This window comes from Syngnathoides biaculeatus, chromosome 8, assembly GCF_019802595.1.
Source record: "Syngnathoides biaculeatus isolate LvHL_M chromosome 8, ASM1980259v1, whole genome shotgun sequence".
NCBI classification, from domain to species: domain Eukaryota; kingdom Metazoa; phylum Chordata; class Actinopteri; order Syngnathiformes; family Syngnathidae; genus Syngnathoides; species Syngnathoides biaculeatus.
In genome coordinates this window covers 8,274,739-8,299,934 of record NC_084647.1, presented here as the reverse complement: position 1 = coordinate 8,299,934, position 25,196 = coordinate 8,274,739, and the positions used below count along the sequence as shown (strand labels likewise).

The 25,196-nt window shown below is 45.3% G+C and overlaps 1 protein-coding gene across 3 annotated transcripts in view; it reads right to left on the bottom strand.

Annotated features, from left to right (window-relative positions):
* Nucleotides 1–24,479, bottom strand: part of limk1a (LIM domain kinase 1a) — a 49,455-nt gene extending 24,976 nt beyond the window's left edge. Inside the window, exons 1-3 of one of the 3 annotated variants that reach the window (XM_061827230.1) lie at nucleotides 24,347–24,479; nucleotides 20,729–20,828; nucleotides 3,955–4,093 (exon numbers count right to left, since the gene is read on the bottom strand). In XM_061827230.1, the coding sequence (XP_061683214.1) occupies nucleotides 3,955–4,093; nucleotides 20,729–20,828; nucleotides 24,347–24,395 (288 nt within the window). In that variant the 5' untranslated portion in view covers nucleotides 24,396–24,479. Of the gene's footprint in view, nucleotides 1–3,954; nucleotides 4,094–4,194; nucleotides 4,386–14,112; nucleotides 14,264–20,728; nucleotides 20,829–24,346 lie in introns of those variants that run through there. The other 2 variants (XM_061827231.1, XM_061827232.1) reach the window with 2 other exon arrangements.
* Nucleotides 24,480–25,196: the final 717 nt, after the last annotated feature.

Sequence of the window (25,196 nt, the reverse complement as noted above, 5' to 3'; positions counted from 1 at the left end):
GATCGCCTTTTTTGTTCAAATGAGTCCAAAAGCAAAAGTTTATTTTTTTTTTTTTTAACAAGTTTATTACTGAGTGCTCCCATTTCACTTTTAACAATATTCAAAATGTTAAGATTTGTTTGCGGGCATGCGTGAGTACGGCAACAACAATGATGAAACCGTTCTGGACCGCAGTCGCATCGCTGTCCACGAAAGGCGCCGTTTATTTGCACGAAAGCATCAAGTGCAGTCATGGTCCAAGGTCTTCTGTATATCTATATCGATACATACGTGCATCTACTTGCAACAAATTTTCCGCAAATGATTTTTCCGTGCACGAAGGCGCGCGGGCGCGTACGCGCAGGTCAAATCACAGTGACGACCTGCGTTATTGTTCGTGAGCCCAGCACAAGCAATTCAAGCCTATCCGTACGATATAACGCGTGTATGGAAATATTATTCATGAATGACCACATGCATGTTAGCCAAATGCTGGAACACACCGAGCAAGGCCAGCGCAATTCATCGCTCAACCACATTTCACCAGCGGCGCTTTCACAACAACGCAACCGATAACGTATGTCGCCACGCCGTCACGCGGGCGTCACCAACGCATTCCGTGACGCACAAAACCCACCTCGCGCCCACAGGAGGTTAAAAAGTTTGTTGCATCTCACACTCGGGACTTTCCAGTTGGTGAAGTCGTTCCCGAATCGTAAGCGCACGCCATGCTGCAACTGTCGGTCTGCCGACCACAATCAGCAAAGTGACAATAGAAAGCGCAAAAGACAAAAGCAGAACAGGCTGCAGCTGCTTTGTCAACCAAATACTTGAGATTGCTTTTTGTTGATTTATGAAAATGAGACGAGTACTAACTAACTAACTAACTAACTAACGAAAAGGATCGAGTTGTTCACGTCATTTCCGTGATTTCGCCTTTGTTCCCGTTGCCCTTGAACGATCGCAGTCACACAAACGGCCCAAACGTTGGTTTCAGAGCGAAAGAGAAAACAACGAGCGGAAAGTACAAGACGTGACTCGCGCTGCATGTGATTTGGATTTTCACTGAGTGCAATATCTTGTGACTTCAGATTTCACAGTCCACTCTTTTTTTTCCTTTTTTTTTTAAAAGATGGAAAAACAAAGTCAAAGAAAAGATCCCAAAGAAATGCAACCGGTCTGAAATCACCAAACACGTCAACAAAAGCCGCCACTGTACAAACTCACTTGGAGGAGTGGCGCTAATCCATCCCCATGAACGCTACAAAGATCATTTCACACAATTTGCAGCTTTTTATCCATTTGTCTACTCAAAACAAAAACAACGATAATGTCGGGAAACAATGTACAGTAATTCAGTTACAGAAGTGAAAGCGTGAACGTTGACTAATATGTACAAAGTCAGTTACTGCTCTCTGCAGGTGCTCACAAGTAAAGCCAACGGATCCCCCCCCCCAAAATTACAGTGCATACAAGAGCCCTGTGGAAAACTATTCATATTGTAATGATGCTGATATTGTATAGTAAGGAGTAAGGCTGTAATGATTCGAAAATCACCCTTTTCAACGAAAGGAACTCGCGTTGACTTGGAAATGGCGGGACTGTGACGCGCCCTTTTCGATTGTGTTCCTCCATAGTAGTTAATTCACACAGCCACACGAGTTCACACTGCTAGAAAACTTGATTCATCCATCCATTATCCTCACGCCGCTTATCCTCACGAGGGTCACAGGAGTGTCGGAGCCCATCCCAGCTGTCGACAGGCAGGAGGCTGGTGGGGTACACCCACAACTGGTTGCCAGCCAATCGCAGGGCACATACAGACAAACAACAGTCGCGCTCACAATCACACCTACGGGCAATTTAGAGTGTCCAATAAATGTTGCATGTTTTTGGGAGGAAACCCACGCAGGCACGGGGAGAACATGCAAACTCCACACAAGTGGGGCCGGGATTTGAACCTTGGTGCTCAGAACAGAGTCCCATGCTCAACAGCTCTATGGACAACCTCATATCCTATCCGGCATCGTTTAAAGACCTCGTAAAGGGGAAATTAAAACTAGAGGACGCAGAGGACGAGTGACGATCCCTCATTGACTTTCGACTCTGCGACGTTACATTATGGAGATTGCACACAAAAGGACACACACGTACACAAATGTGTCAAGGAAGGTACCATATTTCATCATGCGCAATAAAGATCGGACCATCCATTTCCAATGTCAGAGAAAAGATACACGCGTACACACACACACACACGCACACTCTCTCAAATGCTTTTTACAAACTATGGGGGAAAAAAAAGGATAAAGGATATTCATCGTTTTGATAATTATTGCTCTAAAAGAGCTGTAAGCTACATAATAGTCACAGGATGCAATTTAATAGACCGTAATTTACAGCCTACACAGCGCACCTGATTATAAGCCTCACCCAGTACTACACAGCAGCAACACAGTAGAACAGCACTAAACAAAAACATACCGAAATCACTGAGACGCGGCAGTGACACGCTAGCGCGACGCTAACAGGGCCGGTAAAATAAAAAAAAAGAAAAAAAAAAACATACCGGTAAAAATCACCGAGACATGGCAGTAACACAGCAGCAATATGCTAGCACAGAGCTAACACTAGCGCAGCGCTAACAGGGCCAGTAAAAAAAAAAAAGAAAAAAAAAAACATACCGGTAAAAGTCACTTCCTCGGCGCATATATTCCACCGGTCTCAATCTTACCTTTTCCGCTCGAGTACCACCTTGTGGTCGCCGGAAAAAATGCACAAATTAACAGAGTCACCACATAAGCCGCTGGGTTGAAAGCGTGTGAAAAAAGTCGCGGCTCGTCAAATGCTTTACACAAACTATGGGGAAAAAAAGAATAAAGGATATTTATCATTTCGATAACTATTGCTCTAAAAGAGCTGTAAGCTACGTAATATTCACAGAATGCAATTTAATAGACCGTAACTTACGGCCGACAGAGGGCACCTGATTGTAAGCCTCACCCAGTACTACACAACAGCAACACGGTAGCTAAAGTACAAGCTAAGGTACTAAACAAAAACATACCTAAATCACTGAGACGCAGCAGTAACATAGCAGAAACATGCTAGCGCGGTGCTAACAGGACCGGGAAAAAAAATAAATAAATATGCCGGTAAAAATCACGGAGACGCAGCAGTAACACAGCAGCAACATGCTAGCACAGCGAAAACGCAGCAATAACAGGTCGAGTTAAAAAACAAACAAACAAAAAACATACCGGTAAAAGTCACTTCCTCGGCACATATATTCCACCGGTCTCACGCTTACCCTTTGCGCTCGAGCGCCCCCTTGTGGCCGTTGGGAAAAAAAAATGCACAAATTAACCGCGTCACCGCATCAGGAACAAAGAAACAACAGCGGCGGCGACCGTGGAAGCATGTCCGCTTGAACAAATGGAGCGAACTGAGCAGATCCGTTGAATTATGCTGCAAAACCCATCGAGAGATGACAGATTTGATTGACGTGTGCGCGGCTAGCTCCGTCGAGGTTCTGGGCGGGGCAAAGTGTTGGTCACATGATGCCACGCGGGCGTCGTTGGCCGTGGGATCGCGGTATTCTCCGCAGACGATACGCGTCATTTTTTTTTTGTTTGTTTTTTGGCAAGTAAAACGGTACGGCTTTCAAACTCAAGGCCTGGGGGTCGGATCCGGCCCTCCGCATCATTTTATGTGGCCCGCGATTCCACGATTCTTCTGGAAATCGGCACCAAAGTTTCGAATTGTCACGTATCTACAAAGTGATAATGTTGAAAAATGACGAGCATTTTTGCGTTGCCAAACATAAACAATAGATGAAAAAGCCATCACGCTTGCTTTTTAGTTGATAAATGTTGTGTGTAAATACGATGAGGCCATGAAAGATTTTCAAGGCTTCGCCAGGCGAGTTTGCCGTCGGGAAAGACGAGGACCATCCGGGAGTCCAAATCCTCTTACCATAATGAGGCCAGTGGTGATCAGGTCACTGCAGCCGTGGCACAACTCCCCAAACTTGGCCCAGTAGTCATTTTTGCAGAAGAGCCGCCCGTCTTTTTCGTAGTACCAGTGGGACAGCGAGGTGCTGCACTCACAGCATCTGACGGAAAAAAAGGAAAATTGGATATTGATATTAAGCGACCAGCACAGGAAGTCAAGATTACTACTGGCATGTCAACATTTACGTGACTGAAAACTTGCCTCACGGCGTCATTTTTCAACATCTGACTCGGTTGAAATCCAAATGAGTCGTTCCGTTGGTCCACGACCTTTACGTTTGACGCCAATTAAAAAGAGTTTTGCGCCACTCGCGCCACATTTTCCATTTCAACTCGACTGTAACGGCGGCCTGCAAAGTCCTCAATAAAAAGAAAACATCAAAGTCCCGGTGGTGATAATTGGGCGGACCGGCCAAACCGACGAGATCACGTGACCACCAAACGGCGTAGCTATGACCGCCTGGGCCTTTGTGCTCTTGTTTGTCTGCAGTTTCAAAGACAAAAGCAATGCTGTCATCTGCAACATCATAACGACTCCACTCGTCCAGTTATCAAGAATGCTACCAAACAAACAAAAAAATGATTTGGACCAAAGCTTGGTGCTTTGCGTTTTCAAAGCTCATTTAGATTTTGTAGTTGGAACCTCAGCAGGCGGGTTCTGGAAAGGGGTTCTGTGGCCTCGCAGGTGCCAGAATCAGAATCAGATTTCAAAGTATAAACACAAAAGTTCAAACAAGTCACAATCCGACTGGAAAAGTGGAAATAATGTCATCTGAATGGTGAATTGTTTAGTTTCCGTTTTGACGAATTCCCAGACAGATATGAGCAAATGCCACGCCGATACAAAAATGATCATGTTCATCTTTTAAAATGTGATATTTGTTTGTTCATGCACGTGCGTAAGTGACTCAAGATATGGTGCGGTGCACACTTGTGTACAATTTGCATCCATCTTGTTCCCGCCCTTCTACTGTATGATCACAGCATTTTTGTTTTTTTTTTTTTTTTTTTACCTTGTTGATTACGTTTTGACAGTCTGAATTTAGACTTGCACGCCTTTCCTGTGCCGCCACACTCCAGGTAACACTGACGTCTAGTGGAAGATACGCAGAGTGACGAACAGCGAGAAGAATCAGAGGCGGTCCCTGGTTATTACGCAGTAATAGCCACTCTTGCCGCTTCCTTATTTTTTTTTTTTTTTTTTTTTACAGTCGGGAGTGACGAGATAACATCTTAAAAACAAGCACAACTTCCCTCTTAGGACAACTGTGACCGAGATAGTGACAACGGGCACTGAGAACAACTTTGAACGAGCGTGTTTAAGTAAATTTAAATGTGTTTTAAACATGTGCGAAGGGTGCGACTGCATATTGCCTCGAAGAAGACAAATTTTCACACGTGGCGGGTGGCTTGCGGGATGGCATGAAAACCGACGGGCAGACATTTTGATTCAGGGTGTACAATGTAGCAAGCAAACCCATTCATCCATCCATTTTCTTTGCCGCTGATCCTCACAAGGGTTGGAGGGAGTGCTGGAGCCTATCCCAGCTGTCCTGAACTGGTTGCCAGCCAATCGTAGGGCACATAGAGACAAACAGCCGCACTCATAATCACACCTACGGGCAATTTAGAGTGTCCAATTAATGTTGCATGTTTTTGGGATGCGGGAGGGAACCAGAGTGCCCACCCGACCCGGAGAAAAGCCACCCAGGCACAGAGAGAACATGCAAACTCCACACAGGCAGGGGTTGAACCCGGCTTCTCAGAACTGTGAGGCCAACGCTTTACCAGCTGACCCACCGTGACACTGGCAAGCAAACCAATAAATGAAAATAAATTCTTTGATCAGAACTTTTATCCGGATCTGCAAAGTACTCAACTGTAGTTCTTTGAAAGTTGTGAAAACAGATTAGAAGCAATGCATGCAAAATTAACACATTAGGGGAGAACAAAAATGCAACCAATAGCAAAGTTGGAATTTATCACTATTTTCTACCATATTTTTGCCATTTTCTGAAGACAACGCCTAAAAAGTCGACCCAGCTCAGAGTTGAATATTTACTCCATCTAAAACTGAAGGGTACTAATCCTCACTGGGGGAGCATTTTCTTGTCGGTAATCTGTCTAAATCTGTGCTCCAGCAGCTGTGACTAAAGGCGTGTCTCCCCCACTTCGTCTGAACGTCCGCCCCCCCCCCCCAGTTTCCCACCTTCCTCATTTTACTGCCATTCCCGAGCTTGGCTCTGAGCCATTTTCTTGCTCTGACCTCGGACGAGGTCGGCGAGCGTGCTGACTGACTTGCGCTTACCTTGCACCGCCTGAATACACAATGCGTTCAACCCCCCCCCCCCCCCCCCCAACACACTTGGCCGGAGACACGCGCGCCCTCTCTCCCGACCGAGCGTCCGCATGCGGTACTTTGCAAAGGACTGGCATACTGTAGCGGGGCCGCTTCCGTATGCAGCATTTTTGGCAGGGAGGAGACTTGGAAGTGGGTCAAAGCTTTCAGGAGACGTCTGCAACATCTAGACGGGAGCTACGACGCCGTCCTTTTGCCCTTTTGCCCCGTGCGCTTTAGTAACTTCACCAGAGGCGCATAAAAAGCCTGCACAACTCACACGCGAGCAGATGTAGCGGGTCGCTGGGATGGCAGCATGAAGCCAGTTATTGGGGAATACCAAATGAGAAAAAAGGATATCGTCAATTTTTTTCATTATAAAGGGAAAGCGGTAAATATTCCGTCATTATTGTACATCCAAAGATCTATCTATCTATGCAACTTTTTCAATTGTCTGTTCTTTTTTCATCTATCTATCTATCTTTTCACACCTGACTTTTGCTCCGGTTGAATTTAATGTTCTCTCGCTTTCTCTCTCTCTATTTGTTTATTGGGGTGGGGGGGGGCAAAACAGACAAAACAACCCGTTTTTCAACGGATATCAGGAATGTTATCTATCTAACACATTTTTGTGTGACTGGTGTCATGATCCTGCCACTCCAGCATGAGCTGTGCAGGTGCCTGCGCAGGCGCACTGATTGGGGTGCACACCTGCGTCTCATGCGGCTTGATTAGTCCGTGTATTTATATCACCCCGATGACGACTGGTGCCCGCCAGTTCGTTGAGCTTTATGTCCCGTTCCAGCACCCTCGTATTCCTGACTGAACCTGTGTGTACCGACCTTCGTCCGTTCTCCGACCAACCTCGTAAGCCTGACTCCTTGACACTCCTGCCTGCGTTGATTGTTTCCCCGTGTACCGACTCGCAGGTAGTCCGGTGCAGCAGCAGCAGTAGTTGTGACGTCGGGCGAAGACAACAGATGAGTGGACAGGCAGGAGTCGGTACACGGGGAAACAATCAACGCAGGCAAAAGGATCAAGGAGTCAGGCTTGCAAGGTCGGTCGGAGAACGGACGAAGGTCGGTACGCGCAGGATCAATCGGGAGTACGAGAGTGCTGGAACTGGACATAAAGGTCAACGAACAGGCTGAGGACCAGTCGTCACCGGGTCCTATATATATATACACGGGGGATGATCAGGCCGCATGAGGCGCAGGTGTGTGCCTCCCAATCAGCGCAGCCGCACAGCTCGTGCTGAAGCGGCAGGATCATGACAACTGGATCAATCAATCAATCAATCAGTCAGCGTGAAATAGTCTTTGCACACTTGATTTCATACATGCGAGCAAGCACGGACGGACACACACAAAATAAAAATGTGAAGATATCAACAAGAACCGGTGATTTGTTGAACTCGAGAAATGGAAAAAAAATAATACGTACGATAGGATATGGAATTTATGACCGCGTAAAAAAATAAAAAGGGGATCAGAAGAGATTTGAGACGCCCACCCTTCAGGGTCCGAAAACAGCCAATAGCAGGCGAGCTCGGAGCTGGTGAATCGAAACCGGTCGTCTCCCTCGTAATTCCCTTTTTCCACGTCAAGCTCAGTCAGCTTGCGTCCGTGTCTCTCACCTTTTGAGACCACAAAAACAAAGTAGTGGCCCTCTGAGGTTTACCGGAGACAACTGCACGTGTGAACGCGTGTCATTGTTTTTCTCCCGCATGCCTTGCGATTTACTTTCAAACCAGTTCAGGATCTTCAGTTAGCTGGGAAAAGCTTCAGCTGTCCGGCAACGCTACGCGAGATGAATTTGGACACCCAGGAAATAGCGTCATTCCTGGTCATTTTAAGAAAAGCGCCGCAAGCCAAAGCTCCCGGCGACTTTTCAGAAGTTATTGGATATTTTCATTTTTCCCATTCCTCTTAAGTAGGAAAAAAAAAAAGGTCCTGAACTCACAAACAACACACAGTCCAACAGGAAGGAGTTCACGGTTTACACCGAAGGAACGAGAGATTATTGGAACCATAACGAGTAGTTGTGGAAGACCAAAAAATGGATTGTAAAGGGACATCTTACTGATATGATTTTGTGTTTTGCGGCACGGCTGCTCGCACCCCCTTTTCTCTCTTCGAGTGATGTAAGCAAATCTACGTTCCGAGGGCGGCTTATTAAAAGTAGGCGGATATGAACAAAAGTCAAACAAATTGAAATCATCTTGTCGGATTGTTGTAGTCAAATTTCCTCCTTGACCACTCAACCACTTTGGTAACATTCCAACAAGACATAACTTGACAAGATATGTTTTACAAAAATGTGCCCTCGCTATTGTCACCGTTTGTTTTACTGCCGCAGTTTTTGCAAAGTCAATTGAAATAAATGGAAACACTTTTGTCACGAAATCATGTTTACATTCCATCAATCCATCCATTTTCTTTTGCCGCTTATCCTCACAAGGGTCCCAGGGATGTTAATGTTGCGTGTTTTGGGGAGGTGGGAGGAAACCCACGCAGGCACAGGGAGAACATGCAAACTCCGCACAGGAGGGTCCGGCATTGAACCTGGAACCTCACAACTGTGAGGCCAACGCTTTAGCAGCTGCTCCACCGTGCCGTCTCACTTTCGATTGCAAAGTAGATTTAAGAGATTTAATCGCAATTGCATTCTTCTGCATGCGTCACAATCATTTTGAAATCCATAATGACCTCCACATGCTGCTCATGTAATAACATGAAATTTATTGGACGTTTTTAATGATGCCATTTCGCTTGGAGCCATCCGTGCATCGTGTTAATCGTGACGTGCCAGACTCGGGTCAAAACTGGACATGATTCATTTGTCTCCGGTCACGGGAATGATCGACAGTTGGATGAGACAAATGGACTGAAATAAATGTTGTAGACTAACCCCCACTCCCCTCCCCTCGCCCGACCATTCGCGGGGGGGGGGAAAGAGGAGTGGAGTCTCCGCAAATTGCAAAAAAATTATTGATGGGTACTTTAATTTCACTAAAAATACATATTTAACTCCCCAAAAATAAAGAGGGGATTTACCCCCGGTAAGCATTTTCCCTGAAAAAGCCGAACCCTTGGGTGAAGCCCCCCCCCCCCCCCAATAATCAAGCAAACAAATAGAGAGAGAAAATATTAAATTCAACAGGAGCAAAAATCAGGTGTGAAAAGAGATAGATAGATAGATAGATAGATAGATAGATAGATAGATAGATAGATAGATAGATAGATAGATAGATAGATAGATAGATAGATAGATAGATAGATAGATAGATAAGACAAACAACAAGCCGCATATATTTGTAAATATGATTAACTTTCAATTGGTAAATCAAATTATGATTTCTCAAACTCCCGCCATATGACCGAATGCCGAAAGTTGGGAGGACGAAGCTCAGGGTCAAGCGCGTTTGTGTGCACAGGTGTTCTCTCCCCCCCCCCCCCCCCGCCCCACTTGGGTTATGATATGACGTGCAGGAAGTGGATCACGCACACACACACACTCCACATTGTGGTTACACACTTTCTCTTCCGATTCCTTCCACTTTCACAACAGTACAACAACAACAACAACAACAAAAAGCGTGTCCACCATGCGTGCCGCATGTCTGTACAGAAATCCTCCCCCAAAAAAATGATTGTTCCGCGAGAGATCATCAGTTATGCTGTGGGAAATTTGCAAATATCGCTTATTGTCATTTCTCTACTACAAGTAATGTTTTTTTTTTTTGTTTGTTTGTTCATCTGTTCACCGACGCGCTCGGTAAAAGGTCAGGGAGCACCACACCCACAGTGTCGCAAAAATGTAGCTGCTTATTAATTATTAACGCTTCCATCATCTTCCATAACTCTCAGAGGGACGGCCATCACCTTTATCTGCAAGGCGAGCCGTTTCGATCCGACCGCTACGGCAATATGTCAGGGACAACGGCGAAAACACATCACCGATTATCAGAATGATGACAGTGAAAATAAATGCATCATAAAATGGATTATTGTGCGACTGTTGCGCACAAAGACTCTGCCCGGAGCAGGCGTCTTTCTTCGCCCTCTCGGGATGATGCAAATTGAGGGGATTACGCCACCCGTGGCAAAAAAAAAAACAAAAAAAAAAACAAAAAACGGTAAAAGACGCCAGCAGGATTCGTCAACACGAGACAATCAAACTCCCGCTGCAAACGAATTCAAATTTGAATGTCGCTCGGCTCTCACGCGGTCCCGAGGGCCCCCTTTTCGAACCCCGTCTTTTTCTCCTCCTCCTCCTCCTCTCTCGCCATGGCAACTCGGAATGCCCCAGCGGTGATGTCAGCGCTCCGCAACTCCCCCCCCGTGCTGACCTTCCGACCTCTCTGGGATCAAACCAGGAAATCCCTGAGCCAATGAGACGACGGCGCCCGTGTGACCTCGGCGGTTGAACGTTGACTTCATTTGAAGGACTCACACCGAGTGAAAGCCGCGCATTTGAAACACGTCCGCGTTTGTGGCTGGCTCTATTTCAGCCGGCAAACGGGTCCGGGTCCGGTTCTGGGTCCGGGCAACGCGTGAGTGAAAGGCTGCGCACGGCAGCAGTTTGCTTTGTGAGCGTTAAGCTGCCGGCTCAAGTCTGGGAACTTCTCGCTCGTTTGGCTGCCGGGGGAACAAAGAACGAAAGGCCTGGAAAGCGCCGATTGTCGTTCAGCGGGACTCAAAAGGGACACACAGCAACGTGCGCTCGTCAGCATTTAGAGAAAAGCTCCAGTTATGCGTCAACACAAAATGCTGAACAATACAAAGATGAGGGGAGGAAAAAAGTATCAACAACAGCAAACGAGCTCGACAGAAACTGTTCAAATATCACAATCATGTTAACATTGCAAACTAAATACTTTGGCAACACTTCTTCAAAGAGACCAGCTGCTTGCTCGATGCAATTTAGCCAACTAGCTTAGCTTAATGCTAGCATACAGTGCAAAATTCCAGAGATGGGCGAACAAACTAGCATCAATTTTGCAGCGACACAACAAATATTTGAAAACAAATTGTCCAGCGACGCATACAGTCACAATAATCGCAGGCTTATGCTGTTTATCCTCTGCAAAAAAAAAAAAAAAAAAAACGGCTAGTATTACACATCTTACGGAGCAGTATTGTCTTGTTTTTGGTTTTTTTGACAAGACATAGCCATGGATTACACTGCCCCCTGGGGGCCAAGGCTTGCACACCAGAAGGAGCAGCACAGCAAATACAGCGAATATTCAGTTCTCGAATGTCTCCGTTCTTGAACCAAATCAGTTCACTTTGACAAACGTCTGCTAGCTTAATGCTAGCATGCGATGCAAAATACCAGAGATGGGCTAACAAACTAGCATCAATTTTGCAGCACCATCACAAATATTTGAAAACAAATTGTCCAACGACGCATACAGTCACAATAATCGCAGGCTTATACTGTTTAGTATTCCGCATCTTACTGAGCAGTATTCGATTACACTGCCCCCTGGGGGCCACATCTTGCACACCAGAAGGAGCAGTACAGTAAATCCAGTTAATACTCAAGTTCTCGAATGTCTCCGTTCTCGAACAAATCGGTCTTCGAAGGAAAATTTCGAGATTTTTTTTTTCTTTTTTTTTTGCTTCTGTTTCCGGATGAAAATCGGTACTCGAATGCCCCCGACAAAACCCGGAAATAATAAAACGGGCGCGGCACGACCAGCTGATCCACAACGCACTCCGTTATTGCGTATGAGACGCAGACACGAAAGTGGAGCGAAGGTACGAAGTCGTACGAAGTCCTAGCATGGGGGTCCGGGGGCGTCACCCCTGTAAAATGTTTGAAAAAAAAAAATGGATGGCTGTGGTGCATTCTGGCGATATCTGTGAAAAAAATTCAGACAAAAATTGAAAGTAAAATTTCTAACTCCTGACCCAAACAAAAAAAAAATTGGGCAGAAGTTGCCCAAGGGCCAAGCCCAGATTTTGTTGCCCAATTTTTTAAGCTTGGAACACATGATTTCTTTTTTCATTAATCGTAATTGGGAAATATCGATTTGGTTTTCAAACAATGAACGAACGAATGGCCTCCCGGAACGGATTTTAGTCGAGAACCGAGGTTGGAACTGGATGTGAAATCGCGATGCGCAAATTGTTTCATGAAAGAAAATTCTTGAAATGGTATCTCATGATGTCATTACTGTATGGTTTTTATGAAGTACAATATCGGGCAGTTGCACCATATCAAATGAAGAATCATTATCGGATCCAAATATTTTCAGTCGTGAAGTCAGGGCTCCAACGACTGTCATTTTCTCTCCTAACGAACGGATTCGACAATTACTATCGACGGGCTGGCGACCAATCGCGGGTGCACAACAGCCCTCCCCCCTCAGTCAGTTGGGATTGGACCCAGCGGACCAGTGACGCAGTTGAAGGCGGACGGGCAGGCCAGGACAGGAATGGATTAATAAAAAAAATTGTTTTCCAATCCAAATTAATATGGCACATGTATTTAATTTGAAAAATATGATTTCAATCCTTTTTCCAGGCAGAAAAAGTCAGGCTTGTTGAATTGATTATGTTTAAGTCTAAAACTTTATTTATCATCGTTTAACTCCAACAGCCCTCTTTCAAGGTCTTATGGAAGGCTGAAATATGGAATTTCATTGAATATGTAGTGTGATTAATCACATGATATAAGATTCAGACAGTCGCAAGTAAAGTACACACTTTTGCGTTTGTTCAAATTTGTTTTGAGCGCTCAACACAACCCAAACAACAACTTTGGCCAAAAGGATATGATTTTGAAAGATTAATTATTCTTTTGAATTGGATTTGAAGATCCGCTTTCACACGTTGATTGGTTCACTAACAACACTTTAACATAAATGCTGTTGTTAGAAGAACTTAATTCACAAAAATGATATCGTCAGCATATCGGCGTTTAAAAAAAAAAAAAAAATCATAATCCACCTACGATAAACAAGGGGAAGTCAATACCAATAATTGTTTATTTGCATCCAGGCAAAAGTGGAAGTAGTTAAAAGTTGAAGTGAAGCATAAAATTAGGAAGCGGGAGACCAAAATGATAACTCAGAAGTGAATTTAAAAAAAAAAAAAAAAAAAAAGCTACATGACATTCGGAGCCTTTTAATCCTTTGCTTTGCGCTTTCATGTAAAAGCGCAAAGCAAAGTCCAACAACAAAGTCAAATGTCAGTCACCACAAAATCATTTGAATTATTCAACTAACCATGAAATGCGTGTAATATCCGGTCAATGCGTCTAAAGTATTTTCTCTTTTATGTCCGATTCCATGTTTGCCGTACGCCGTTCGCGCGTTTATCTCGCATATGAAAATGGAAAAGCTTCCAACAATTACAGCTAAGGTCGCATTTTTCATTTTTCATCCCTTCATGTACATGCACAAGAATCGGAAGTCAGTCCCTACTTTGCATTTTCACTTACGGGGATGTCTGTTAGAATAGATTCTGCTCTAATTTCTCACACGCATTGAATTTATGATAACATAATAATACTATTTTGAGGTTTGGTTCCCAAAAAGAATGAAATGTCATATTTGGGTTATTGACTAAAAAGAATTGAGGAAACCTTGGCTCTAATTTACACGTTTACCCGTTAATCAAATTTTTTGTTGTTGTTCAATTAGGGCTTGACACATTTGAGTGCTGTGGGTGCAAATCCCTTCAAACTTTGAAGCAAGTGCATAAAAAAAAAAAAAAAAAAAAAGTCGCGAGAGAAGTTCTACTTTCCATCACGCCGAGGCCGTCAACTTACTCGGTGCGCTGAAGCTGCCGCCTTTTGCTTTGTTGGTTCTCGGCCGACATTTCCTCCCCCCCTCCCTCCCTCCCTCCCTCTCGGCAGGACCGCTGGACTCACAAAGCGGGGAACGAGCCTCGCTGGCCCGGCCGGCGACTGTCACCGCTGACGCTCCCGAACTGGGTTTTTCTCCCCTTCCTTTTTGGCCTCAACTACTTCCTGTCGCTGCGCCGTCCTCCGGGAGCGCGCTCGACTCTGTGACATCACAGGCTGCGCGCATTCTTGCCCATTTAACCGACGAAATGAACGATTCTCGCCACAGATTTCATTTTGGAAACATTATTCTTTTTTTTTTGGGGGGGGGGGGGAAATAATATTTCTGTTATTCATTGCTTTTTGCTCTCTCACAATAATTAAGAATTTAGATGTTTGTCTTACAAGTGTTTAAAATTCTTTAAAAAAAAAAAAATCTAAGTGCTGAAACGATTACGGCAAAAATCTTTTTATTGAAAGACTTTCCCCCCTCGCGTCGGCCTCACAGTTCTGAGGTCACGGGTTCGATCCCCTGTGTGGCGTTTGCATGTTCTCCCCGTGCCTGCGTGGGTTTTCTCTGCGCATTCTGGTTTCCTCCCACATCCCAAAAACATGCAGCATCCATCCATCCATCCATTTTCTTCGCCGCTTATCCTCACAAGGGTCAAAAGGAGTGCTGGAGGCTATCCCAGCTGTCAAAGGGCAGGAGGTGGGGTAACACCCACTTATGTTCTCTCTGTGCCTGCGTGGGTTTTCTCCAGGCATTCTGGTTTCCTCCCACATCCCAAAAACATCCATCCATCCATCCATTTTCTTCACCGCTTATACTCACGAGGGTCACGGGGAGTGCTGGAGCCTATCCCAGCTGTCAAAGGGCAGGAGGCGGGCTTCACCCCGAACTGATTGCCAGCCAATCGCAGGGCACGACGAGACAATTTAGTGTCCAATTAACGTTGCATGTTTTTGGGATGCAGGAGGAAAACTGGAGTGCCCACCCGGAGAAAAGCCACCCAGGCACGGGGAGAACGTGCAAACGCCGCACAGACGGATCCGGGATTGAACCCGAGACCTCAGAACTGTGAGGTCAACGCTCTACCAGCCGCTCCACGTCTGTATTTTGGTGACGTTAATATTAAGATGCCCTGAAAAGGTGTCCAGGCTGATTCACCATCATAAAGCACTAAAATATGTAATCCAAGGTTGCCATGGCTAAAAAAAAAAAAAACACAAAAAAAAAACCAGACACTATTATCCTCTTTCCAAGTCAGTACAGAGTATAAATTGACAGCTGCGCCACCGTGCCGCCAGAAAAATGATATTAGCGATGAATTCTATTTGTCTTCTCCAGCCGACATCGAGTCGGGGGCGATTCGCAAAACGCGCTTGGCGCTCAGAGCAGTTCTCGGGCCCATCATCACATTTTCTCGTCTTCGTGTTGCCGGGCAGAGTCGGCGCGCAAGCGCCAGCTTGCTGAGTCACTGCAGACTTTTCTCTCCTCCGCCGCCGAGGGAGGCAAAGCTCGCCCGTTACTACAGCAACGTCATTTGGACATTTTCAGACGTAGTCGGGCGCGTGTCGGGCGGGCCTGAAAAATATTTTCATTTTGGAGATAACGTGACGCAGGGTGGCGTAAAACTGAGTGCATCTCGTGACGGCATGCGTGAAAATGTCTCAAGGACGCGCGGATGAAATCAAAACGGAAGTTCGGGTGCAGATTGGTCGGGAATTTGATGACAATTTCGACGATTCTTGGAGCAGAAAATAAAATCAGATCACTTTTTCCACACAGGACCATGTACAGTGGATTTGGTTTTTTTTCTTTCTCCTCCTTGAATCATTAAAAAAACATATTTCAAAACAGCATGCTGTGACTAATATTTAAGTCTGTTTGATGATGGGACGCATTTAAGAGTGACCAACACGCAAAAGAAATCAGGAAAGGGCAAAAATACTTTTTTGCAAACATTAAGTGTCAAAATGCTCCTTCAATATTTCTCTTTCCTTTGGAATAATGTTCCCAAAACACAAGAAGCCCCGGAAAAAGCCAAACGTGTGCTCCGTTACAATTTTTCCGCTTGCTAAAGTGAGGTCTCGCTAATTTGCTGATGCCACTTTCAACCCGAGCTCGGTGCCGGAATTCTTGATGGGGGACATTTCGTCCTCACGGGCAAACGTTCAACAAGATTTGAAAATGGCCGTTAATTCGACTTATCCCGTTTGCGCCTTGTGTGCCATTAAGAAATAAAATATTAAAAAGAAACGCCACTGCCTCCATTTTGCAACGAGCAAAAATCTAGCATTTTGTTTCAAATATTGCTGTCTCAGAGATGTACATAGTAAATTATGCTTTGTATGCAGCATTTTTCATGCCACGGCCTACTCGCTCGCCTCCTGGTCCAAAAGGGGGAGTAGCAGGACGCCCTCTGCTGGCCGAACGATGCACTTACAACACTGAAAATCGCCATTCAATGCTGAGGCTGCTCCATGTTTTATTTGCTCAACAACACTCATATAATAGTCAAACGTGAAAGGCAATTCAGTTAAAAGAATTCGTTTTTGGGTTTTTTTTTTTTTTGGTTTTAATACAGTCCAGCTAACTTATTTGCAAAATTGATTTCGTTTAAAAAATGTGACTTTGCAATGAAGAATGAATCTGTTTTACAAAGACAAAAGTAAGTTTTCACCTAACCAAGAAGGTTATTAGGAAGCGGGAGGCCAAAGTGTTAAAAATATAAACGTTGCATATAAATAAATATGTAACAAATATAAAATATCCATATTTTCACTTTATGTCTTCTCGAGGCCCAATTTGTCGGACGAGCAAGATCATTGAAAATATCATTAATTTCATTTCAAATAAATTCTTGCCCCTCTCCACATTTTCCATCTGGATCTTACTAAAAAAGGCAAGAATTTCATTTCCGGGAAAATCTTTGACGAATTGGATGTCGGTCAGCCACTCGTGGGCGTGGGCGGGGGGCGGGGGGCAGGGGGATGCTTCACTTCAATACAGTAACATGCTTCCACTCAAGAGGACGCAGATCAACGATTTAAGGAGAAATATGAACATTAAAAAAAGCCATCCGAGCATTTTTAGCAGCAGGTTGGGGAACTGTAGGGTGCCGGAGCCTATCCCCAAAAAGACAACAGACAACACCCCGAACTGGTCGCCAGTCAGTTACTGGGCACGTATAGACACGGGTGAACCATTTGCACCGTGACCGAGTGGGAACAGAACCCACGCCGCCTGGACCAAAGTCAGGCAAGGGTACCACTACACCAACAGTCACTCACCCCTTTGATCTTGACCCAAATGTGCGATTTTTATGGTCATAAAAAGAGATTTTTTTTTTTTTTTTTAGCTGCTGGCAAGGAATTTGTCTGGAGAACTTCTGGCAAAGTTTTCAAACCCAAGAACACTGGACGTACTGTCAAGCGTGGTCCTGGTAGCATCACGCCCTGGAGCTACCAGTCCACTAAATAAAAGTCGACATTTCTAATCTTCAAATGTAAAATCCCCACGAAAATTCTTCAAATTCACCTCAAAACCCAAATCAAGAGTTGTACGGATGAAACACGGACACAATTGTGTGCTCCAAAAGGACGATATTGGACAGGACAAAAACAAAAACCGGTTCTGGAAGGGATGAAGCAGGCGAAAAATTCTTTTTCTGGAACAGCATTCCCAAAACCCTGACCTCAACCCTATTGAACATTTGTGGATTATGTTTCAAGGCTCGGGCAGCATTCCACCACAATATTGTTGGTCGCAAAGGCGATAAATCGCAAAACACACAATAAGTGGACGTGTGTGTTTATATTTCAAACTGTACCGTTTGTATCATCTTAAGGGGATTCTAAAAATTCCACAATGCAATAAAAGTTGTGCATCCAATTGTTTCATGATAAACAATATTTCAAGTCATTCAACCCAAAGGGGGGAAAAAAAAAAAAAAAAAAACATCAGTATTTGATCATTTAATCCCGAAAAATCCCCAAATTCACGACACATTCCTGTCCATGCAACTTTAGCGCCACTCTTACCTTATTAATTCATTCATTGCGTTGATATTTAATAGAGGAGAGCGGACGGACCCTCGGGGCCGACACGCGACACCTCAGGTGAGCGTAAAGGAGCCCAACGAACCAACGGGCCACACAAAGCGGCGCGGCGAGTTATTCATGAGGCTCCATTCTGAAGCCACCCACGCAAACCCGCACGTGCGCAAAAAAAACAAAAAAAGAAGCATCGCCGCCACGTGGACAAAGGCCCTCCTCGCGTTACCCTTTCAGACCGCCGCGCCGACGGAAATCCCGAGCGACGCGGCGAGTGTCTCGGGTGAACGTGAAAGGAGAAGGGAAAGTAGTGCGGGGTGCACTGAAGAAAATAAGCGCAAGAACACCGTCCCGACTGTGAAGCCTGGGGGTGTTAGCGGCATATTTCGGGGGTGCTTTTCGGCACATGGGACAGGACGACTGCTCTGGATCGAGGACGTGTATTGTGAGATTTTGGGGAACAACCGCTTTCCCCTCACTCAGAGCATTGAAGATGTGTCAAAGCATATCAAGGCCAAAATCCCTCCTGCAGTGTCTGCAAACCTGGTGAACAACTACAGGAAACGTTTCACCTCTGGAATTGCAAACAAAGGGCTACTGTACCAAATATTAACCTTGGTTTTCTCGGGTGTTCAAATACTTATTTGCAGCTGTATCACACAAATAAATCATTAAAAAAAAAAAAATCATACATTATGATTTCTGGATTTTTATTTTTTTAGATTATCTCTCTCTCTCACAGTGGACATACACCTTTGAGAACTTGCAACATAGCAGGGTGTTCAAATACTTATTTTCATCTACAGCAGGGGTGTCAAACCCGTTTTTGCCGCGGGCCACATTGGAGTTTCAGTTTCCCCTCATCGGGCCATGATGACTGTGAAACCATAAAAATGTCTGACCGCCTCATCATTATTTCCACATGGAATTTATGAACTAGGTTTGGAATCAGAAATCAAGGGAAATGTGTTTTTCCAACTACTGTTATTTGGGAAAACAAAACAAAAAAATGCTTACAATACCTCACTCACTGTTGTCATTAATGAGATGACAATTGGAAATTTTGGTCCAGATTTGAACAAGAATCGTATGATTTGCCTTTGCGGGCCACATGACATCATCTGGCGGGCCGGATCTGGCCCACGGGCCTTGAGTTTGACACCTGTGACGTACAGTATACTTTCAGCCATCGTCAGCTCCTGTGACGCTTGTGAGGATGAGTGGTTTGGAAAAATGGACACGGCCAGACAAAGCAACGTTTGGACTCAACACCTCCGAGACGTACGGTCCAAGTTGCCCACGTCACCGGCCAAAATGGCTCCTCTCGAGAACCCGCGGGCACCTCGCCGCAAGGGCCATTAGCGCGAAAAACGGGCGTGGCAGATGTACCAAAAGTGCCCCATTTGTCAGAACTCAATCAAGTACAACGCAGGGCTGATTTCCCAAGTGAGAACGTCCAGAAAAACCGAACTGTGCAGCGGTTTTCAACCTTTTGACACTTAAGTAGCAGCCGTCCAGCCGTTTTCCGAGGCGCTTATCCTCACAAGGCTCACGGGAGTGCCGGCTCCTATCCCAGCCGTCATCGGGCAGGAGGCGGGGTACGACCCCGAACTCGCAGGGCACACGGAAACAGCCGCACGCTCACATTCACACATACGAGCAATATACAGCAGAGCGATTCCCAACCTTTATTGCGCTCCCACCAAACAAAAATGTCATAATAGAAGAACATTTATCTGTTCTCTTCTGTCTTTAGAAATTGATGAAGAATGTAAATAAATCATATTTGGAGCAATTAAGTGAAATTTCATTTTTCACCGCACACTGGTTGGGAACCACTGCTCTAAATCAACCTCCCGTGAGAAAAGCCACAAAGGCACCGGGGAAAAACTTGCAAAATTCACACACGGGATTTGAGCCCCGGTCTTCAGATCCGTGAGGCAGACGATCTAACCGCAGTTCCGCCGTAAGTCTTTTTTTGTTGGGTTTTAATTCCCGTGTGCCAGCATAATCTTTTTCACAATTCTGTTTAAATATCAGAATAAATGAATGTCAAATGCATGTAAGTGAACAGTTAAATACAACTGAACTGTATTTAGGCCCGTTTGCACGTCGGAGCAGCTGGAAAGTGTTGGCCTCACAGTTCTGGGGACCCGGGTTCGACCCCGGCCCTCCCTGTGAGGAGTTTCCACGTTCATGTCCGACGTGGGTTTTCTCCGGGTGGGCACTCCGGGTTTCCTCCCACATCCCAAAAACATGCGACATTCATTGACGGCTCTAAATTGCCTCATCAGCGTGATGGCAAGTGCGGCTCTTTGTCTCGATATGCCCTGCGATTGGCTGACGACCGGCTCAGGGTGTACCCGCTGACAGCTGGGATTGGCTCCAGCACTCTCGTGATCATTGTGAGGATAAGCGGCTCAGAAAGCGAATGGATGGATTTAGGCGGGGATTCTTTCATTGGCGAGAATCACCGGTGAACGTGCAGCATCAATTTCGGCGGAGGTCGCACAGCGCCGCCAATACTGGCGTACGCCCGCAGTACCTGAAACAGACGGTGTGCCAGTCAGTGCCGAGCGCCTGAAGGTACCGCTCATCGTAGATCCTCGACTTGCACGCCGCACACACGGGCAAACTTTCTCCGGCTGGAACGACAGCGACACACGAGGGGGCGTTAAGGACGGTGACGTGCGGCGAAGATCGGAAACGTGTCGCTCAAAAGTATCATGCCGCGATCATCCGTTGATCCGAAGAACGCGGCCTTGTCGGGGAACGCGTTAAGGAAACGACGATGTAAATCCGCAGCGTAAAGCCGGAGCAGGCAGGAGAAGGAGAAACGGACAGAAAGTCGTTACGGCTCACTTAAGCACATTTTCAACTTAATCCATTTAAGAGCCCTGCAAGACATCAAATGCATTGAGAGGCCGAGGAAGAGATGTTAGTGAACGCTAATGCGTCATTAGCCTCGCTGGGTAACACATCGCACATGTTTTTACTTGAAATGATTTACAACCACAGCACTTATGGACTAACCTTACAAAGTAATGACGTAGAAATGCAAACAGCAGAGAAATTTTTACTGAGCACTTCTTCTTCTTCTTCTTCCTTTCGGCTTGTCCCGTTAGGAGTCATCACAGCGCGTCATCTTTTTCCATCTAAGCCTATCTCGTTCATCTTGGGGAAAGTTGAAGTTGAGGGTTGTGTCCACTTGTCCAGCGTCCGCGAAATCCTCACGGTCCTTGTTGCTGTCTTCCTACTTGTGGTCCAATGTAGGCCTCGCTAGCGTTAGCTCGTCGCTAGCGTTAGCTCGCCGCTAGCGTTAGCTCCTCGCTAGCGTTAGCTCGCCACTAGCGTTAGCACGTCGCTAGCGTTAGCACGTCGCTAGCGTTAGCTCGCCGCTAGCGTTAGCTCGTCGCTAGCGTTAGCTCGCCGCTAGCGTTAGCACGTCGCTAGCGTTAGCACGTCGCTAGCGTTAGCTCGTCGCTAGCGTTAGCTCGTCATTGGTTATTTAATTTCACTCTCAATGGTTGGTAGGCATAAGGTTTAAAAAAAAAAAAAAGTGTAGTGTCCATATTGAGGGGGAAAAATGAACAACAGTCATTACCATTGCACAAATAATTAATACAGGCAATTTCATCAAAAGTGTAAAAGGATAATAACCAGAGTGCTCATGTAATGACACAGTCAAGACTACGTAACGACCTCAAGTCACTGCGAGCAGATGTAACAACGTAGTAATTACTAATGAGCAACTGACACTTGCAACATTGTAATGAGTGCAAGTGTAACCTCACAGTGGCAACAGAAAATTGCACATTAAACATAATGATAGCGCTATTGTTACTGACGACACAGTAATGAGTACTGAAAGGAAACTTTAATAGTCAATTTAAAAAAAAAAAAAAAAACCTTTTTTTTTTTTTTCAATTGACGATAAATACATTCTTTGACAAATCTATCACAGTCGGGCTATTGGCATAAAATTAATAAACCAAAATATGCTGACGTCCCTAAATAAGACCTTTTCCCCTTCGAGGGTCTTAAAACTACAGTAATTGTTGTTTGCAATGGCTTGCTGTAGTTCAATACCGTCAGTTTATTACCGTCATTGATGATGGCCACTAATGTCTCTCCACTCTCCTTCCACCCCAGCTCTTTATTAATTCATACGTATCAAATTGTCTCTTTATTATGAAGCACTTCACTCGCCGGTTATTGCAGACTCCGGCGTTTGCGACGACCGCTAAAAGCTCAGATGAAAGGCAAACAAATACGCAAAGTGCAAACAGCGCACTTCTCCCGACTCAAATGTAAAAAAAAAAAAAAAAACACAAACAAACGCACGATGATTTATACAAGCGGCGGTCGGCCGCAACGCCGAGCGAGTCATCGCATTTAAATCGGCCCAGTTTGTGCTGCAACTGCATCCAACAAACGAAGCGAGAAAATGTTGATAAAATGGACGCGATACGTAGGCGGGTGCGTTGCTGACGTGTTTGTCAGATGGAACGGGAGGTCAACAAGGATGCTAGCGAGCTATGTTGGGTTTTGTGAGCTCGAGCGACTTTTGGAGAAAAGTTCTGTCGACTGAGAACATTTTTGCAATGTGTGAAGCCCATTACATTTGGTGCAAAAATAATTTCATAAAAAGGAACATCGGGCCCAAGTGTCAAACATGATGGTGACGCTGCGATGGTTTGAGGTCGCTTTGCTTCTTCAGGGCCTGGTCGACCTGCTCGAATGAATGGAACATTTCATTCCGCTGTCTAGAAGAAAATCCTGGCATCCGGTCATCAGTTTTGGCCTACAAACGCGCTTTGATTACGCAGCACGACAACCACCCGGAACACACCAGCGAGCCCACATCTGAATGCCACCCCAAAAAAAGATGAATAGTTTTGAATAGCCGAGTCAAAGTTCGGATTAATTGACGCACGTCCTCAAAAACTTTGAAATGTGAATGCCAAAAGTTCCCCACAGTGATGTCAAAGACTCAGTCGTTATGGAAATTGGTTCATTTTAAATTATTAGTTACTGTGTGCTATTTTTACATTCTGTCGGATAGGTCTACATTTTTTTTTAAATGATCAGCATTTAAAAAGTGCATTTTGCATTTTCTGTCGGCTCTCATGAACATACGTTGAATTTGGTGAGCGAGATAAATATTCAAAAATCTATTTTACTTCATCACAGCACTTCAGGTAGCAAGATAGATAGATAAATATGGAATGTGAGGCGGCACAGATTTCATTTTGTAAACACTATAGTAGTTGTCACTTTTTTTGGTATAATATTTTTGTTATTCATTGCGTTTACTGGCGGCACAGCTGATAAAGCATTGGCCTCGCAGTTCTGAGGACCCGCGTTCGATCCCGGCCCCGCCTGTGTTGAGTTTGCACGTTCTTCCCGTGCCTGCGTGGCTTTTCTCCGGGGACTCCGGCTTCCTCCCACATCCCAAAAACCTGCAACATTATCTGGACACTCTAAATTGCCCCTAGGTGTGATCACGAGTGCGGCTGTTTGTCTCCGTGCGCCCTGCCATTGGCTGGCGACCACGTCAGGGTGAACCCCGCCTCCTGCCCGTTGACAGCTGGGGTAGGCTCCAGCACTCCCCGAGACCCTTGTGAGGATAAGTGGCAAAAGAAAATGGATGGATAGATAGATAGATAGATAGATAGATAGATAGATAGATAGATAGATAGATAGATAGATAGATAGATAGATAGATAGATGTTGATTTTTTAAATATGGAATGTGATTTGGATTGTACTGGTTTGTGACGAAGAAGATAATGAAGATAGATTTGAAGATCATGCAGTGCAGTGCAGTGCAAGTAACGTTATGAACTCAACGCATACGCATATATTCAAAACATAGACAAGAAGAAGATGCTGGAGAGACGTCGACGAGAACGAGCGTGCGTGACCCGGAGGTGAACACGAGGACGCGAGCCCGACGAAGGAGGCAACGTGGCCTCAATTTCAAACAACCATCTGGAAGTGCAGCCTCGCACTCGTCGGGAGTAGAAACACAGAATAGACCAAAAGGCGAGCAAACAGCCATCCAAAATTTGTTTTGCACAAAAAAAAAAAAAAAAACAAGTCCCGCCCGGGCGAAAAAAAAAGAGGGTGTCACATTTCAAACATATTTTATTTGTATTTACCTTCCTCCTCTCCCATGCGTCCGTCCTTCCAGGTGCAGCAGAGCAGCATCAACCGTCGTCAGTCTCGGGTGGAGAGCCAAGGAGACGGGTCGACCTTACAACCGGTGCCCAACCACCTCGGGGGGGGGGTCGTCGTTGGTGGCGTCGCTCGTTTATTGGGAGGGGGGGGAGGGGGGGGTCCTTCTTCCTTCCTGCTGCCCGCTGCCGGTCTGCGCCCCATCTGCGGGGATTCATTCAAGTAGGGCGGGCGGCCAATGAGGCTGCCCGACCGCGAGCGTCGCGAGTGTGATTGGCGGAGAGCGGATAGGCCCGCCCCTCTTTGGGTGAAGGGGACACTGGTGGGCGGAAAGAAAAAAAAACATCGTGGCTTGAATTTTTTAAAAAACCTTTCTTAGCTAAGTTGTGTGCTAACTAATTAGTGGACAACTGATCTAAAAAAAAAAAAAAAAAATGGATAGCGCATACATATCAAGCGTATGTCGATTGGTTAAAGCCAGTTGGCCGCCATTTTGGTACTCCCAAAAAGTGTGGAGGAGATGCTTCTGGATTGGATTATGGCGGGGGGGGGGGGGGTTCCCCTCAAAGTTTGGCATGTAGAATTAAAAAGCTTGACATTTTTCCAGTTCTGGTAATATGAAGGATTTTTAATTCGACTTGGTAAGCTAAAAAAAAGGCGAAGTGCAAAGGAAAAGCATAGAACAACGTGACTAGCAAGAAATCTTGCATATTACCTCGGGCCCGATTTCCGTGACATGATAAATTTTCGCAAAATACGCTGTCATCATAACATAAAAAAATGCTTAGTTTTTTGCTTTCATAAAAACATTACATTTTAAGTCACTCAGTTAGC